Source organism: Salmo salar, chromosome ssa18 (genome assembly GCF_905237065.1).
Source record: "Salmo salar chromosome ssa18, Ssal_v3.1, whole genome shotgun sequence".
Lineage (NCBI taxonomy): Eukaryota > Metazoa > Chordata > Actinopteri > Salmoniformes > Salmonidae > Salmo > Salmo salar.
In genome coordinates, this window is record NC_059459.1 from 74,569,145 (window position 1) to 74,585,560 (window position 16,416).

At 43.0% G+C, this 16,416-nt stretch overlaps 1 protein-coding gene across 7 annotated transcripts in view; it reads left to right on the forward strand.

The window, feature by feature from the left end:
- The first annotated feature begins 1,781 nt into the window (after positions 1-1,781).
- Positions 1,782-16,416, forward strand: part of LOC106577924 (CD99 antigen-like protein 2) — a 37,624-nt gene continuing 22,989 nt past the window's right edge. For 2 of the 7 annotated variants that reach the window (XM_014156387.2, XM_045701536.1), the window contains exon 1: positions 1,782-2,140. In XM_014156387.2, coding sequence (XP_014011862.1) covers positions 2,083-2,140 — 58 coding nt within the window. In that variant the 5' untranslated portion in view covers positions 1,782-2,082. The remainder of the gene's footprint in view (positions 2,141-16,416) is intronic. The other 5 variants (XM_045701537.1, XM_045701539.1, XM_045701540.1 and 2 more) reach the window with 3 other exon arrangements.

Below are 16,416 nucleotides of genomic sequence, written 5' to 3' on the forward strand. Positions count from 1 at the left end.
ACAAGTCTGGTTCATCCTTGGGAGCAATTTCCAAATGCCTGAAGGTATCACGTTCATCTGTACAAACAATAGTACGCAAGTATAAACACCATGGGACCATGCAGCCGTCATACCGCTCAGGAAGGAGACGCGTTCTGTCTCCTAGAGATGAACGTACTTTGGTGCGAAAAGTGCAAATCAATCCCAGAACAACAGCAAAGTTCCTTGTGAAGATGCTGGAGGAAACAGGTACAAAAGTATCTATATCCACAGTAAAACGAGTCCTATATCGACATAACCTCAAAGGCCGCTCAGCATGGAAGAAGCCACTGCTCCAAAATCGCCATAAAAAAGCCAGACTACGGTTTGCAACTGCACATGGGGACAAAGATTGTACTTTTTGGAGAAATGTCCTCTGGTCTGATTAAACAAAAACAGAACTGTTTAGCCATAATGACCATCGTTGTATTTGGAGTAAAAAGGGGGATGCTTGCAAGCCGAAGAACACCATCCCAACCGTGAAGCATGGGGGTGGCAGCATCATGTTGTGGGGGTGTTTTTCTGCAGGAGGGACTGGTGCACTTCACAAAATAGATGGCATCATGAGGGAGGAAAATTATGTGGATATATTGAAGCAACATCTCAATACATCAGTCAGGAAGATAAAGCTTGGTCGCAAATGGGTCTTCCAAATGGACAATGACTCCAAGCATACTTCCAAAGTTGTGGCAAAATGGCTTAAGGAAAACAAAGTCAAGGTATTGGAGTGGCCATCACAAAGCCCTGACCTCAATCCCATAGAAAAGAACTGAAAAAGCGTGTGTGAGCAAGGAGGCCTTACAAACCTGACTCAGTTACACCAGCTCTGTCAGGTGGAATGGGCCAAAATTCACCCAACTTATTGTGGGAAGCTTGTGGAAGGCTACCCAAAATGATTGACCCAAGTTAAACAATTTAAAGGCAATGCTCCCATATACTAATTCAGTGTATGTAAACTTCTGAGCCACTGGGAATGTGATGAAAGAAATACAAGCTGAAATAAATCATTCTCTCTACTATTATTCTGACATTTCACATTCTTAAAATAAAGTGGTGATCCTAACTGACCTAAGACAGGGAATTTTTACTAGGATTAAATGTCAGGAATTGTGAAAAACTGAGTTTAAATGTATTTGGCTAAGGTGTATGTAAACTTCTGACTTCAACTGAATTTCATTCTGATTTCAATGTTGGTTCTAATATGGCTTCCTCTTGCCCGAATAAGCTACAATAGCCAACTGAAGGTCATTATGTCTTTGAGGCCTCTGAGGTTATCCCCTCCTCATCACCCGACGCCTCTGGCTAAACAGCTGTAGTCTGTAGCTGTAGGGTAATTGTAATGGGGTGGCAGGTAGCCTAGCGATTAAGAGCATTGGGACAATAACCGAAAGGTTGCTGGTTTGAATCCACGAGCCATCTAGGTGAAAAAAATCTGTCTATGTGCCCATGAGCAAGGCACTTGGCCCTAATTGCTCTTGATACGAGCGTCAGCTAAAATGTACGTTGAACTTTTACATCATGCATTGTATTACACACCCTTTAAAGCCTGGAGGCCAATATGGTACGACCGTATTATTCATCATAGAGATTATGGAATGGGAAATAACTATTTAAATCATCACCATTCTGTCTGTCTGTTTGTTTGTCTGTTTGTCTGTCTGTCTGTCTGTCTGTCTGTCTGTCTGTCTGTCTGTCTGTCTGTCTGTGTAAAAACGGAGCGGACCGCCCTACACCGCCGCTGTAATGTGATTCTCGCTGTACCTGCTGCGCCCACCGACCGCTCTCTCGTTCCTCCACATGCGCATAGCGGCACTACTCTCATTCTCACTGCAGACTCTCCTTTCAGTTGCAGCCAACTGTTCGCCGCTGTCGCACAGGCGCCGCCAAACAAATATTTTTTTAGGATCAAAATAGGCTTTCAAGCGGCTCAACGCCCAAAAATTCGCTACTTGTTGCAAGCAGGCAGCGAAGAAGATAAATCGATTTATCGTTACAGTGTAACGTTATTTTATCTCTCGCTTCAGAACCAGTCTCGATACAACGCCGGAACGACAAATCTCAAACATGAAGAAATGTTCGGCGTGGTCGCTCTTTCTAGTGCTTTCGCTGCTAACTGTGAAAGGTAAGCGTTTTGCCCAACCCCTCTCTCAATTCAATTCAAAGGCCTCTGTCTCTTTCTTCTTTGTTGCTGTTCACGCCATTGCCGAGTTCATCCGTTTTTTTGTTTCCTCGGTCTATTGTGTGTGTGTGTTTTTAGCGGTATTCCTTTATTCTACACCGAATAACGGTACCCTTGCGGCAGCAAGCCGCTGCATAGATTACAATGGATACCTATTACGTCTACATAATAACACGTCGCGGTAATACATATGTTTTAGTTTAACTACATAACCCAGTCATGCCAATAAGTAGCCTAGCCTACATGTGTCACGTTTGAACCATGTCATATTGACCAGCCAGTCTGCGAACTGATGTACCACATGTTCGATTCCACTATTTAAATGGATCTCTTTCTATCACACATTTAGCCTACTGATGTGAATTCTAATGATACCAGACCAAACTTTATATATAGAAGTGTGGGACATAAAAAACGTTCCCTGAGATGCTAGTGTCCATGCAGTCTAGTCACATATCAGTGCAGGTAGTTTATTTGTATATTTTAGCAGACGAGCGATTTTACAGTAGTGAGTGCATTCATTTTCATACTTTCGTTCATAATAGTCCCCCATGGGAATCGGACCCACAACCCTGGCGTCGCCAGTGCGCTACCAACTGAGCCACACAGGACCAGACTACTAGGACATCATGGTAGCAGACATGCATCCTACAGCAGAGACAGATATAATAATAATAATAAGGATTGATATAGGCTAGGTGTTATTTTGGGATGATATAAATGTATTTAAACTGGTAAAGTAATCTTTGTTTATCACAAATGATAAGCATGAATTAAAGAAAGAGATATGCAAATAAGCTAGACTACTGATGATAATTATCTCAAAATAATTTACAGCCTTGGGTTTTAATTGGTTGTGGATCACTTGGACTATAGGCATAAGAGAGTATGGTTGTGATTGACTGAATGGTGAGATTATGAGGTCTGGTTCAGAGAGTCTTAATTTCTTTCTCTTCAAAGGATCACTCTTTCGTTTTCTCTATCATGGCAGGCGCAGGTTCAAACCTCCAGGGTGCCCGTTTCCTTCCTTCACACACACACACACACACACACACACACACACACACACACACACACTGAGCGTGTCATTGTAAGACAATGAGGACATGTCGAGTCCCTATTCTGTTTTGTTCACATTTTTACTGCTTCAATGACCTGAAAGCATGTTTAAAGTTCAGTCTGTCGGCCCTGACACCCCTCATAGATTAGTGCATACTTGGCAAATTTTAGCTGGAGGGGTTTGGATTTTGAGATGAGGGGATGGAGGAGAGAGGGATGAAAAGGGGGGGAGAGAGGGATGAAAGGAGGAGGAGGAAAGGACTGGGAGGGGGAGAGAGGGAGGAAAATGAGGGGTAGAGGGATGAGAAGGAGGAAAAAGGAAGGGGTGAGGGAGGAAAGGATGGGGAGGGGATGAAGAGGGGGAGGGAGGAGAGAGAGAGAGATGAACATGAAGGGGAGGATATGAGGGAGGAAAGGAGGCAGGGAGGGAGGAGAGAGAGGGATGAAAATGAGTATGAGGAAATGAGGGGTTGGGAAGAAAAGGAAGGGGAGAGGGATGGAAAAGGGGGGAGAGAGGGAGGAAAAGGAGCGGGAGAGGGATGAATGGGGAGGAAAGGATTGGGAGGGAGGAAAAATGTCTAGGGATGAAAAGTAGGGGGAGAGGGAGGAAATGAGGGGGTGTGGGGAGGGGGAGAGAGGAAAGGAGGGGGATGGAAAAGGGGGGAGAGGGATGGAAAAGGGGGGAGAGAGGGAGGGAAAGGAGGGGGAGGGAGGAAAAATGTGAAGCGAAAAGGAGGGAGGGAGGAAAAATTTGTAGCGAAAACGAGGAAGAGGGAGAAAAATGAGGGGTAGAGGGATGAAAAGGAGGAAAAAGGAAGGGGTGAGGGAGGAAAGGATGGGGATGAAGAGGGAGGAAATGAAGAGGGAGGGAGGAGAGAGAGAGAGAGGGATGAACATGAAGGGGAGGATATGAGGGAGGAAAGGAGGGAGGAGAGAGAGGGATGAAAATGAGTATGAAATGAGGGGTTGGGAAGAAAAGGAGGGAGGAGAGGGAGGAGAGGGATGGAAAAGGGGGGAGAGCGGGAGGAAAAGGAGGGGGAGAGAGGGATGAATGGGGAGGAAAGGAGGGGGAGGGAGGGAGGAAAAATGTCTAGGGATGAAAAGAAGGGGGAGGGGGAGAGGGAGGAGAGAGAGGGATGAAATGAAGGGGAGGGTGTGGGGAGAGGGGGGGAAGGAGGGGGATGGAAAAGGGGGGAGAGTGAGGAAAGGAGGGGGAGAGGGATGAATGGAGGGGGGACAGGGAGGAAAGGAGGGGGAGAGGGATGGAAAAGGAGGGGGGAGAGGGAGAAAACATTTGTAGAGGGGGTTGAAAGGGGGGAGAGGGATGAAAAGAAGGGGGAGGGAGCGGTCGCTGAACGGAGGGGGGGAGGGAGGATATGAGGGCGGGAGAGGGATGAAAGGAGGGGGAGAGGGAAGAAAAGGAGGGGGAGGGAGGGAAAGGGGGGGAGAGAGGGAGGAAAGGGGGGTAAAGGCAGGAAAAGGAGAGGGAGGAAAAGGAGGGCGAGAGAGGCGTGAATGGAGGGGGGGGACAGGGAGGAAAGGAGGGGGAGAGAGGGAGGAAATTTGTAGAGAAAAGGGAGGAAAAGGAGGGGGAGAGGGAGGAAAAGGAGGGGGAGGAAAGCAGTGGGAGAGGGAGAGGTTGATGAACGGAGGGAGGATATGAGGGGAGGAAGGGGAGAGGGAGAGTAAAGGAGGGGGAGAGAGGGATGAAAAGGAGGGGGTGAGGGTGGAAAGGAGGGGAAAAGGAAGGGGGAGAGAGGGAGGAGAAGGGGGTAAAGGCAGGAAAATGAGGGGAAGAGGGAGGGGGAAAAAGGAGGGGAGAGGGCAGAAAGGGATGGGGAGTGGGGGGGAGGAAGGGTGGAGGGAGGAAAGAAGAGGGGTGAAGCCTCAGCTGCAGTCTTTTCTTTGGGAAAGGGGATGAGGGGTGTGTGTGTGCAGCGTGCAAGCTTCTGGGTTATATTACACCCTGCCACACCCTTAATGAAGTGTAATGAGATCAGTCCCCAGTCATTGAACAGAGGAGTTTGATTATTTATTCAGCTGAGGATCCATGCAGGAACTGTCTATGCAGTCTCTATAGAGATGACTGTTCATATTGGGAATTCAATATTGACATGATGAATTATATCTAGCTAATTTACTCCTTTGGTGTAGAAAGTAATGAGTTAAAAGTAAGATCTATACATGTGGAAAAGAAAAACCTCACTCACTGGTGATCAGAAGTCACATGGTTGGTTCTGGGGCCATCATGTGACAGAGAGACAAAGGGCTGTTTCCCCTATATTCTGTATTGTGTAGGGGAGGGAAGAAGCGAAGATACCAACGTGGGTGCATGGGGACAGGCTGGGTGCATGGGGACAGGCTGGGTGCATGGGGACAGGCTGGGTGCATTGACAAGGGTGTGGTGGTGGTGGTGGTGGCCCTGGCTAGCCTGCAACACCTTCACAACACAGCCATGTCTCACAGGGGGTTTGGAGAGGACAGGAGTGTGTATCTGTGTGTGTATCTGTGTGTGTATCTGTGTGTGTGTGTTAGGAGCTGTGACTAGGGCTGTGGCGGTCACGACAGTTCATCAGCTGGTGATTGTCAAGCAAATAACTGTCGGTATCACGGTAATTAACCGTTAATTAGCATAAACGCGTTTACCATCTCCTGGCTTCCACATATAGCCTACAAGCAATTGATGCAGACCAAAATCAATGTAATATAGCCATGATTTATTTTAGACAGTTCTAAAGAAGCATGATATGAAGAAAATGTAGCCTATTTCAGAATACCAGAATAGCATACTCTGAGTTGTCCTTATGTTAGGTCCTGATCTGGCTATGCCATATGGCTGTGGGCGACACTAGTTCATTTAGCAGACAAGATTTGCTTAGAATTCCATTGCATTATTTTATAGTATGAAGAATACAATTGAACAAATCTGAATAAAATAGAAAGGATATTTTCTCCAAATCAATTTGAGGGAGAGCGCACATGCGGCTATAAATGTGTTGAGCGTTTAACAAAGAAATAGGTACTCCTATATGCTTAATTTAGAGTTATTAATGTAACCTTAGTTGTTCTACAAACGTTGGGCTATATGTTTTGATTTTTAATACATTGTAAGGTTGCATGATGTGACTAATGATGATTTCAAAAAAGTGGCTTGAAAGGCACGTGCTCTGCTTCGATTTTTGCGCAGGCTGTACACACTTCATCAGTCTCTCATTCACAATTTGACAAGCAAATGACAATGTCGGCGGCATCCCCTTTGTGTGGCCGTAACGCACACAAAAAAATGTCGTAATGCACACTAAGTGGCCGTTGTGCCCTTGGCCCAGAGTGCTGCATTTGCGCCCTTCTCCCAGAATGCTGCGGGCTCCGAAGCACCTCTCACTCCCATGGCTCTCCATCATGTGATCTGGTCTTTCTCACAGGCTACAAGTGACGACAGACACATTGGGGATGCTACTGCGCGTCCTTATCCAATTCTGAGGTGCATATTGAAGATAATGGATTAACTGTCTACTCATCAACAAGATGAGTAGGCCTAACGAACCGCAAAAGCACTAGCCTATGTCAATCTACTATCCTCCATAGTACAAAAGTTGACTTATCCTATTCTGTGCGAGAAATAAATATTCCAAACATATTCTGGGACAGTTGTGGGATGCAATAGATCCCAAATTTAATACAACCACTAGCAGAATAAAAAAAAAAAAATGTTTTACGCAATGTGGCTGACGCAACAGATCAGAATGTTTAGCTGAAAATGTTGATAAACTATTAGGCCTTTTCTTCACATTATAAGAGCAGAAATGCACACATGGTAGCAGACTATAAGCGTAAACGTTCCATTAGCAGGAAAACACCATTATCAAATGTGACCGCAAATGACATTATGCATGTAATGCTTTTATTATAAAGGTGCATTATATTATGAAACTCACCCGCTGCTTATGTATGCCAGTTAGGCTCTACACCCCTTGTAACGCAGATTAATGTGTTTAATTTTAAAATAAGTTAACTTTAGTTGTGATACAAACCTTATCAAAACATATAGGCCTATGGGCTAGGCTACATGAGCTGGGTGACTATGACTAGAAGAACAAAAATGCATTGTTTTTTTGCCTTAAACTGGGCATCATTCACAAGTGATAAAATATATAATTCAAATGTGATAATATTGTCACCCATCAGACTATTCTTGATTTAATCTTGTCTTTACATATACTAAATAATATATGTGTTAAATTTGTTTTGATTTAGAATGGACCATTATCATAACCCTGTCTCGAAGCAGGGGAAAATACATGTCATCTAAGCAATTAGATAGCAAATGGAAGACGCTTTTCACGTGGTTCCTTTTCATTGCCAGCCAGGTATGCTATACTCCTGTTGTAAAGACAAGCAAAGTGCTTAATATTTGCTAAATATTGGGGAAGTTGAGAAATAAATAGTATGGGCCTAGCCTATAGATAGTTGAGAAATAAATAGTATGGGCCTGGCCTATAGATAGTTGAGAAATAAATAGTATGGGCCTGGCCTATAGATAGTTGAGAAATAAATAGTATGGGCCTGGCCTATAGATAGTTGAGAAATAAATAGTATGGGCCTGGCCTATAGATAGTTGAGAAATAAATAGTATGGGCCTAGCCTATAGATAGTTGAGAAATAAATAGTATGGGCCTGGCCTATAGATAGTTGAGAAATAAATAGTATGGGCCTGGCCTATAGATAGTTGAGAAATAAATAGTATGGGCCTGGCCTATAGATAGTTGAGAAATAAATAGTATGGGCCTGGCCTATAGATAGTTGAGAAATAAATAGTATGGGCCTGGCCTATAGATAGTTGAGAAATAAATAGTATGGGCCTAGCCTATAGATAGTTGAGAAATAAATAGTATGGGCCTAGCCTATAGATAGTTGAGAAATAAATAGTTGAGAAATAAATAGTATGGGCCTGGCCTATAGAAATCTGATGGGATCCTGCTGTTAAGAGCCATCACTCTGTTCTAAAGCGTTTCATAGCCTATAGAAATGTTGCTCAACATGAGCTCATGGGCTCTCATGAAGTGTTAGATTTCCGATGACATTTGCATTGATGTCAGAGTGATTAGCCGGACAATAGAGTGCTGAGTACCAGGCAGTTAGCAAGTTTGGTAGGCTACTAATGACCAGCAGCATCACAGCTTGGAGAAGCCTAGTTACCGTGACTAAACGGTCACATGGAATTTGATGCCTTCATGAACCGTGACCGCCGGTGTGGCGGTATTACGGTCACCAAAACAGCCCTATCTGTGCCTACTTACCCTTTGCCGATGTTGACCCTTCAGTGTGCGCTGGGATAGCTCCTTTCTCAGACAGGCGTAGAATGCTGCTCTCTGACCCTTGGCGCTAACATTAGACACAGGATGCTGCCTTAGACTGACGTGAATTTCACAAGCAAACTCCTGAAATGGTAGTCATTGTTCTGACTATTTAGATGGGGGGGGTCTGATACATGTCATTGTTCTGACTATTTAGATGGGGGGTCTGATACATGTCATTGTTCTGACTATTTAGATGGGGGGGGTCTGATACATGTCATTGTTCTGACTATTTAGATGGGGGGGGTCTGTTACATGTCATTGTTCTGACTATTTAGATGGGGGGTCTGATACATGTCATTGTTCTGACTATTTAGATGGGGGTCTGATACATGTCATTGTTCTGACTATTTAGATGGGGGGGGTCTGATACATGTCATTGTTCTGACTATTTAGATGGGGGGGTCTGATACATGTCATTGTTCTGACTATTTAGATGGGGGGGTCTGATACATGTCATTGTTCTGACTATTTAGATGGGGGGGTCTGATACATGTCATTGTTCTGACTATTTAGATGGGGGGGTCTGATACATGTCATTGTTCTGACTATTTAGATGGGGGGGTCTGATACATGTCATTGTTATGACTATTTAGATGGGGGGGGTCTGATACATGTCATTGTTATGACTATTTAGATGGGGGGGTCTGATACATGTCATTGTTCTGACTATTTAGATGGGGGGGGTCTGATACATGTCATTGTTATGACTATTTAGATGGGGGGGTCTGATACATGTCATTGTTCTGACTATTTAGATGGGGGTCTGATACATGTCATTGTTATGACTATTTAGATGGGGGGGTCTGATACATGTCATTGTTATGACTATTTAGATGGGGGGGGTCTGATACATGTCATTGTTATGACTATTTAGATGGGGGGTCTGATACATGTCATTGTTCTGACTATTTAGATGGGGGGGTCTGTTACATGTCATTGTTCTGACTATTTAGATGGGGGGGGTCTGATACATGTCATTGTTCTGACTATTTAGATGGGGGGGGTCTGATACATGTCATTGTTATGACTATTTAGATGGGGGGGTCTGATACATGTCATTGTTCTGACTATTTAGATGGGGGGGTCTGATACATGTCATTGTTCTGACTATTTAGATGGGGGGGGTCTGTTACATGTCATTGTTCTGACTATTTAGATGGGGGGGTCTGTTACATGTCATTGTTATGACTATTTAGATGGGGGGGTCTGATACATGTCATTGTTCTGACTATTTAGATGGGGGGTCTGATACATGTCATTGTTATGACTATTTAGATGGGGGGGTCTGATACATGTCATTGTTATGACTATTTAGATGGGGGGTCTGATACATGTCATTGTTATGACTATTTAGATGGGGGGGGTCTGTAACATGTCATTGTTCTGACTATTTAGATGGGGGGGTCTGATACATGTCATTGTTATGACTATTTAGATGGGGGGGTCTGATACATGTCATTGTTATGACTATTTAGATGGGGGGGTCTGATACATGTCATTGTTATGACTATTTAGATGGGGGGTCTGATACATGTCATTGTTCTGACTATTTAGATGGGGGGGTCTGTTACATGTCATTGTTATGACTATTTAGATGGGGGGGTCTGATACATGTCATTGTTCTGACTATTTAGATGGGGGGTCTGATACATGTCATTGTTATGACTATTTAGATGGGGGGGTCTGATACATGTCATTGTTATGACTATTTAGATGGGGGGGTCTGATACATGTCATTGTTATGACTATTTAGATGGGGGGGGGTCTGTAACATGTCATTGTTCTGACTATTTAGATGGGGGGGGTCTGATACATGTCATTGTTATGACTATTTAGATGGGGGGGTCTGATACATGTCATTGTTATGACTATTTAGATGGGGGGGGTCTGATACATGTCATTGTTATGACTATTTAGATGGGGGGTCTGATACATGTCATTGTTCTGACTATTTAGATGGGGGGGTCTGATACATGTCATTGTTATGACTATTTAGATGGGGGTCTGATACATGTCATTGTTCTGACTATTTAGATGGGGGGGTCTGATACATGTCATTGTTCTGACTATTTAGATGGGGGGGTCTGATACATGTCATTGTTCTGACTATTTAGATGGGGGGGGTCTGATACATGTCATTGTTATGACTATTTAGATGGGGGGGTCTGATACATGTCATTGTTATGACTATTTAGATGGGGGGTCTGATACATGTCATTGTTATGACTATTTAGATGGGGGGTCTGATACATGTCATTGTTATGACTATTTAGATGGGGGGTCTGATACATGTCATTGTTATGACTATTTAGATGGGGGGGGTCTGATACATGTCATTGTTCTGACTATTTAGATGGGGGGGGTCTGTAACATGTCATTGTTCTGACTATTTAGATGGGGGGGGGTCTGATACATGTCATTGTTCTGACTATTTAGATGGGGGGGGTCTGATACATGTCATTGTTCTGACTATTTAGATGGGGGGGGTCTGATACATGTCATTGTTCTGACTATTTAGATGGGGGGGGTCTGTTACATGTCATTGTTCTGACTATTTAGATGGGGGGGGTCTGTTACATGTCATTGTTCTGACTATTTAGATGGGGGGGTCTGATACATGTCATTGTTCTGACTATTTAGATGGGGGGGTCTGATACATGTCATTGTTCTGACTATTTAGATGGGGGGGTCTGATACATGTCATTGTTCTGACTATTTAGATGGGGGGGTCTGATACATGTCATTGTTCTGACTATTTAGATGGGGGGGGTCTGATACATGTCATTGTTCTGACTATTTAGATGGGGGGGTCTGTTACATGTCATTGTTCTGACTATTTAGATGGGGGGGGTCTGTTACATGTCATTGTTCTGACTATTTAGATGGGGGGGGTCTGATACATGTCATTGTTCTGACTATTTAGATGGGGGGGTCTGATACATGTCATTGTTCTGACTATTTAGATGGGGGGGTCTGATACATGTCATTGTTCTGACTATTTAGATGGGGGGGTCTGATACATGTCATTGTTCTGACTATTTAGATGGGGGGGGTCTGTTACATGTCATTGTTCTGACTATTTAGATGGGGGGGTCTGTTACATGTCATTGTTCTGACTATTTAGATGGGGGGGGTCTGATACATGTCATTGTTCTGACTATTTAGATGGGGGGGTCTGATACATGTCATTGTTCTGACTATTTAGATGGGGGGGTCTGATACATGTCATTGTTCTGACTATTTAGATGGGGGGGGGTCTGTAACATGTCATTGTTCTGACTATTTAGATGGGGGGGTCTGATACATGTCATTGTTATGACTATTTAGATGGGGGGGTCTGATACATGTCATTGTTATGACTATTTAGATGGGGGGGTCTGATACATGTCATTGTTATGACTATTTAGATGGGGGTCTGATACATGTCATTGTTCTGACTATTTAGATGGGGGGGTCTGATACATGTCATTGTTATGACTATTTAGATGGGGGGGTCTGATACATGTCATTGTTCTGACTATTTAGATGGGGGGGGTCTGATACATGTCATTGTTCTGACTATTTAGATGGGGGGGGTCTGATACATGTCATTGTTCTGACTATTTAGATGGGGGGGTCTGATACATGTCATTGTTATGACTATTTAGATGGGGGGGGTCTGATACATGTCATTGTTATGACTATTTAGATGGGGGGTCTGATACATGTCATTGTTATGACTATTTAGATGGGGGGTCTGATACATGTCATTGTTATGACTATTTAGATGGGGGGGGTCTGATACATGTCATTGTTATGACTATTTAGATGGGGGGGGTCTGATACATGTCATTGTTCTGACTATTTAGATGGGGGGGGTCTGTAACATGTCATTGTTCTGACTATTTAGATGGGGGGGGTCTGATACATGTCATTGTTCTGACTATTTAGATGGGGGGGTCTGATACATGTCATTGTTCTGACTATTTAGATGGGGGGGGTCTGATACATGTCATTGTTCTGACTATTTAGATGGGGGGGTCTGTTACATGTCATTGTTCTGACTATTTAGATGGGGGGGGTCTGTTACATGTCATTGTTCTGACTATTTAGATGGGGGGGTCTGATACATGTCATTGTTCTGACTATTTAGATGGGGGGGTCTGATACATGTCATTGTTCTGACTATTTAGATGGGGGGGGTCTGATACATGTCATTGTTCTGACTATTTAGATGGGGGGGGTCTGATACATGTCATTGTTCTGACTATTTAGATGGGGGGGTCTGATACATGTCATTGTTCTGACTATTTAGATGGGGGGGTCTGTTACATGTCATTGTTCTGACTATTTAGATGGGGGGGTCTGTTACATGTCATTGTTCTGACTATTTAGATGGGGGGGTCTGATACATGTCATTGTTCTGACTATTTAGATGGGGGGGTCTGATACATGTCATTGTTCTGACTATTTAGATGGGGGGGTCTGATACATGTCATTGTTCTGACTATTTAGATGGGGGGGTCTGATACATGTCATTGTTCTGACTATTTAGATGGGGGGGTCTGTTACATGTCATTGTTCTGACTATTTAGATGGGGGGGTCTGTTACATGTCATTGTTCTGACTATTTAGATGGGGGGGGTCTGATACATGTCATTGTTCTGACTATTTAGATGGGGGGGGTCTGATACATGTCATTGTTCTGACTATTTAGATGGGGGGGGTCTGATACATGTCATTGTTCTGACTATTTGGATGGGGGGGTCTGATACATGTCATTGTTCTGACTTTTTGGATGGGGGGGTCTGATGCATGTCATTGTTCTGACTATTTGGATGGGGGGGGTCTGATACATGTCATTGTTCTGACTATTTGGATGGGGGGGGTCTGATACATGTCATTGTTCTGACTATTTGGATGGGGGGGTCTGATACATGTCATTGTTCTGACTATTTAGATGGGGGGGGTCTGATACATGTCATTGTTCTGACTATTTAGATGGGGGGGTCTGATACATGTCATTGTTCTGACTATTTAGATGGGGGGGTCTGATACATGTCATTGTTCTGACTATTTAGATGGGGGGGGTCTGATACATGTCATTGTTCTGACGAATTTAGATGGGGGGGTCTGATACATGTCATTGTTCTGACTATTTAGATGGGGGGTCTGATACATGTCAGTTCTGACTATTTAGATGGGGGGGGTCTGATACATAATAATGATGATGATGATCAAAAGCTGCTCCTCTAATCCTAAACAGGCCATTAATTTGTCTTATCAGGGGAGGGGGGTGAAGGAGGATTCTAAACTGGCCTTAGATCAGTGTGTAGGTAATGACACTACGAGGTTTTATCTACATAATGATAATGAGAGTACGCAGGTTTTATCTACATAATGATGAGGCTGAATTATTTCATTGGAAGGAGAAATACCCCTTATAGGTCTTTAAATCTATGATTATCACTAATTGTGAGGAGAAACTTGAAAAAGAGACGTGTGTGTTGCTGTATGGACACAATAGCTCTTCTGTTCCATGTGTTTGAGAAATGCAAGGAGTCTTTGTTGCCATCTAGATATGACAGAAACCACCCGCATTCGTCACTACACTGGAATGTTGATCATGGAAAGGAATGAAGAAGGGTTGATTGGCAGCAGACCTATGGCCAGATGGTTCCATTGTGTCAGGCAAGCTCGGCTACAGCATTTCACATGATTTCAAATAGTATTTGAACCCAGGTCTAGTTGACCGCACTGCAAATCGAAGAGCTGTGCATAACGCTACTGCACAGCTCTTTGATAAACGGATGCACCTTTAGTGTGTGTATTCCAGATAGAATGTAGTATGGAAGTAGATACCTACATCCGAGATTATGCAGCTGTAAGAGAAATGTGGACTAGAGGTCAAACCAATTATGATTTTTCAACGCCGATACCGATTATTGGAGGACCAAAAAAGCTGATACTGATTAATCGGCCGATTCTTTTTAAAACATTTGTATATACACAAAAAACATTTTTACAAATGTTTTAAAAAGAATCGGCCGATTAATCAGTATCAGCTTATATATATATATATATATATATTATTAATAATAATAAACAAATGTAAAAAATGTAATAATGACAATTACAACAATACTGAATGAACACTTATTTTAACTTAATAAAATCAATTTAGCCTCAAATAAATAATTAAACATGTTCAATTTGGTTTCAATAATGCAAAAACAAAGTGTTGGAGAAGAAGGTAAATGTACAATATGTGCCATGTAAAAAAGCTAACTTTTTTAAGTTCCTTGTTCAGAACATGGGAACACATGAAAGCTGGTGGTTCCTTTTAACATAAATCTTCAATATTCCCAGGTAAGAAGTTTTATGTTGTAGTTATAGGAATTATAGGACTATTTCTCTCTATACGATTTGTATTTCATATACCTTTGACTATTGGATGTTCTTATAGGCACTTTAGTATTGCCAGTGTAACAGTATAGCTTCCGTCCCTCTCATCGCCCCTACCTGGGCTCGAACCAGGAACACATCAACAACAGCCACCCTCGAAGCAGCATTACCCATACAGAGCAATGGGAACAACTACTCCAAGTCTCAGAGCGAGCGACGTTCGAAACGCTATTAGCGCGCACCCCGCTAACTAGCTAGCCATTTCACATCGGTTACACCAGCCTAATCTCGGGAGTTGATAGCCTTGAAGTCATAAACAGCTCAATGCTTGAAGCACAGCGAAGAGCTGCTGGCAAACACACAAAAGTGCTGTTTGAATGAATGCTTACGAGCCTGCTGCTGCCTACCATCGCTCAGACTGCTCTATCAAATCATAGACTTAATTATAACATAACACAAAGAAATACGAGCCTTTGGTCATTAATATGGTCGAATCCGGAAACTATCATTTAGAAAACAAAACGTTTATTCTTTCAGTGAAATACGGAACCATTCCGTATTTTATCTAATGGATGGCATCCCTAAGTCTAAATATTGCTGTTACATTGTACAACCTTCAATGTTATGTCATAATTATGTACAATTCTGGCAAATTAATTACGGTCTTTGTTAGGAATAAATGGAATCGCAACAAGTTCGAAACGAGCCAGGCGGCCCAAACTGCTGCATATACCCTGACTCTGTTGCACAGAACGCAAGAGAAGTGACACAATTTCCCTAGTTAAAAGAAATTCATGTTAGCAGGCAATATTAACTAAATATGCAGGTTTAAAAATGTATACTTGTGTATTGATTTTAAGAAAGGCGTTGATGTTTATGGTTAGGTACACATTGGTGCAACGGCAGGGCTTTTTTTGCGAATACGCTTGTTAAATCACCCGTTTGGCGAAGTAGGCTGTGATTCGATGATAAATTAACAGGCACCGCATCGATTATATGCAACGTAGGACACGTTAGATAAACTAGTAATATCATCAACCATGTGTAGTTAACTAGTGATTATGTTAAGATTGATTGTTTTTTATAAGATAAGTTTAATGCTAGCTAGCAACTTACCGTGGCTTCTTGCTGCCCTCGCGTAACAGGTAGTCAGCCTGCCATGCAGACTCCTCGTGGAGTGCAGTGTAAGGCAGGTGGTTAGAGCGTTGGACTAGTAACCGGGAGGTTGCAAAAACGAATCCCCGAGCTGACAAGGTAAAAATCTGCCGTTCTGCCCCTGAACAAGGCAGTTAATCCACCGTTCCTAGGCCGTCATTTAAAATAAGAATGTGTTCTTAACTGACTTGCCTAGTTAAATAAAGGTGTAAAAAAAAAAAAACGGTGTCCAAAAATACCGATTACCGATTGTTATGAAAACTT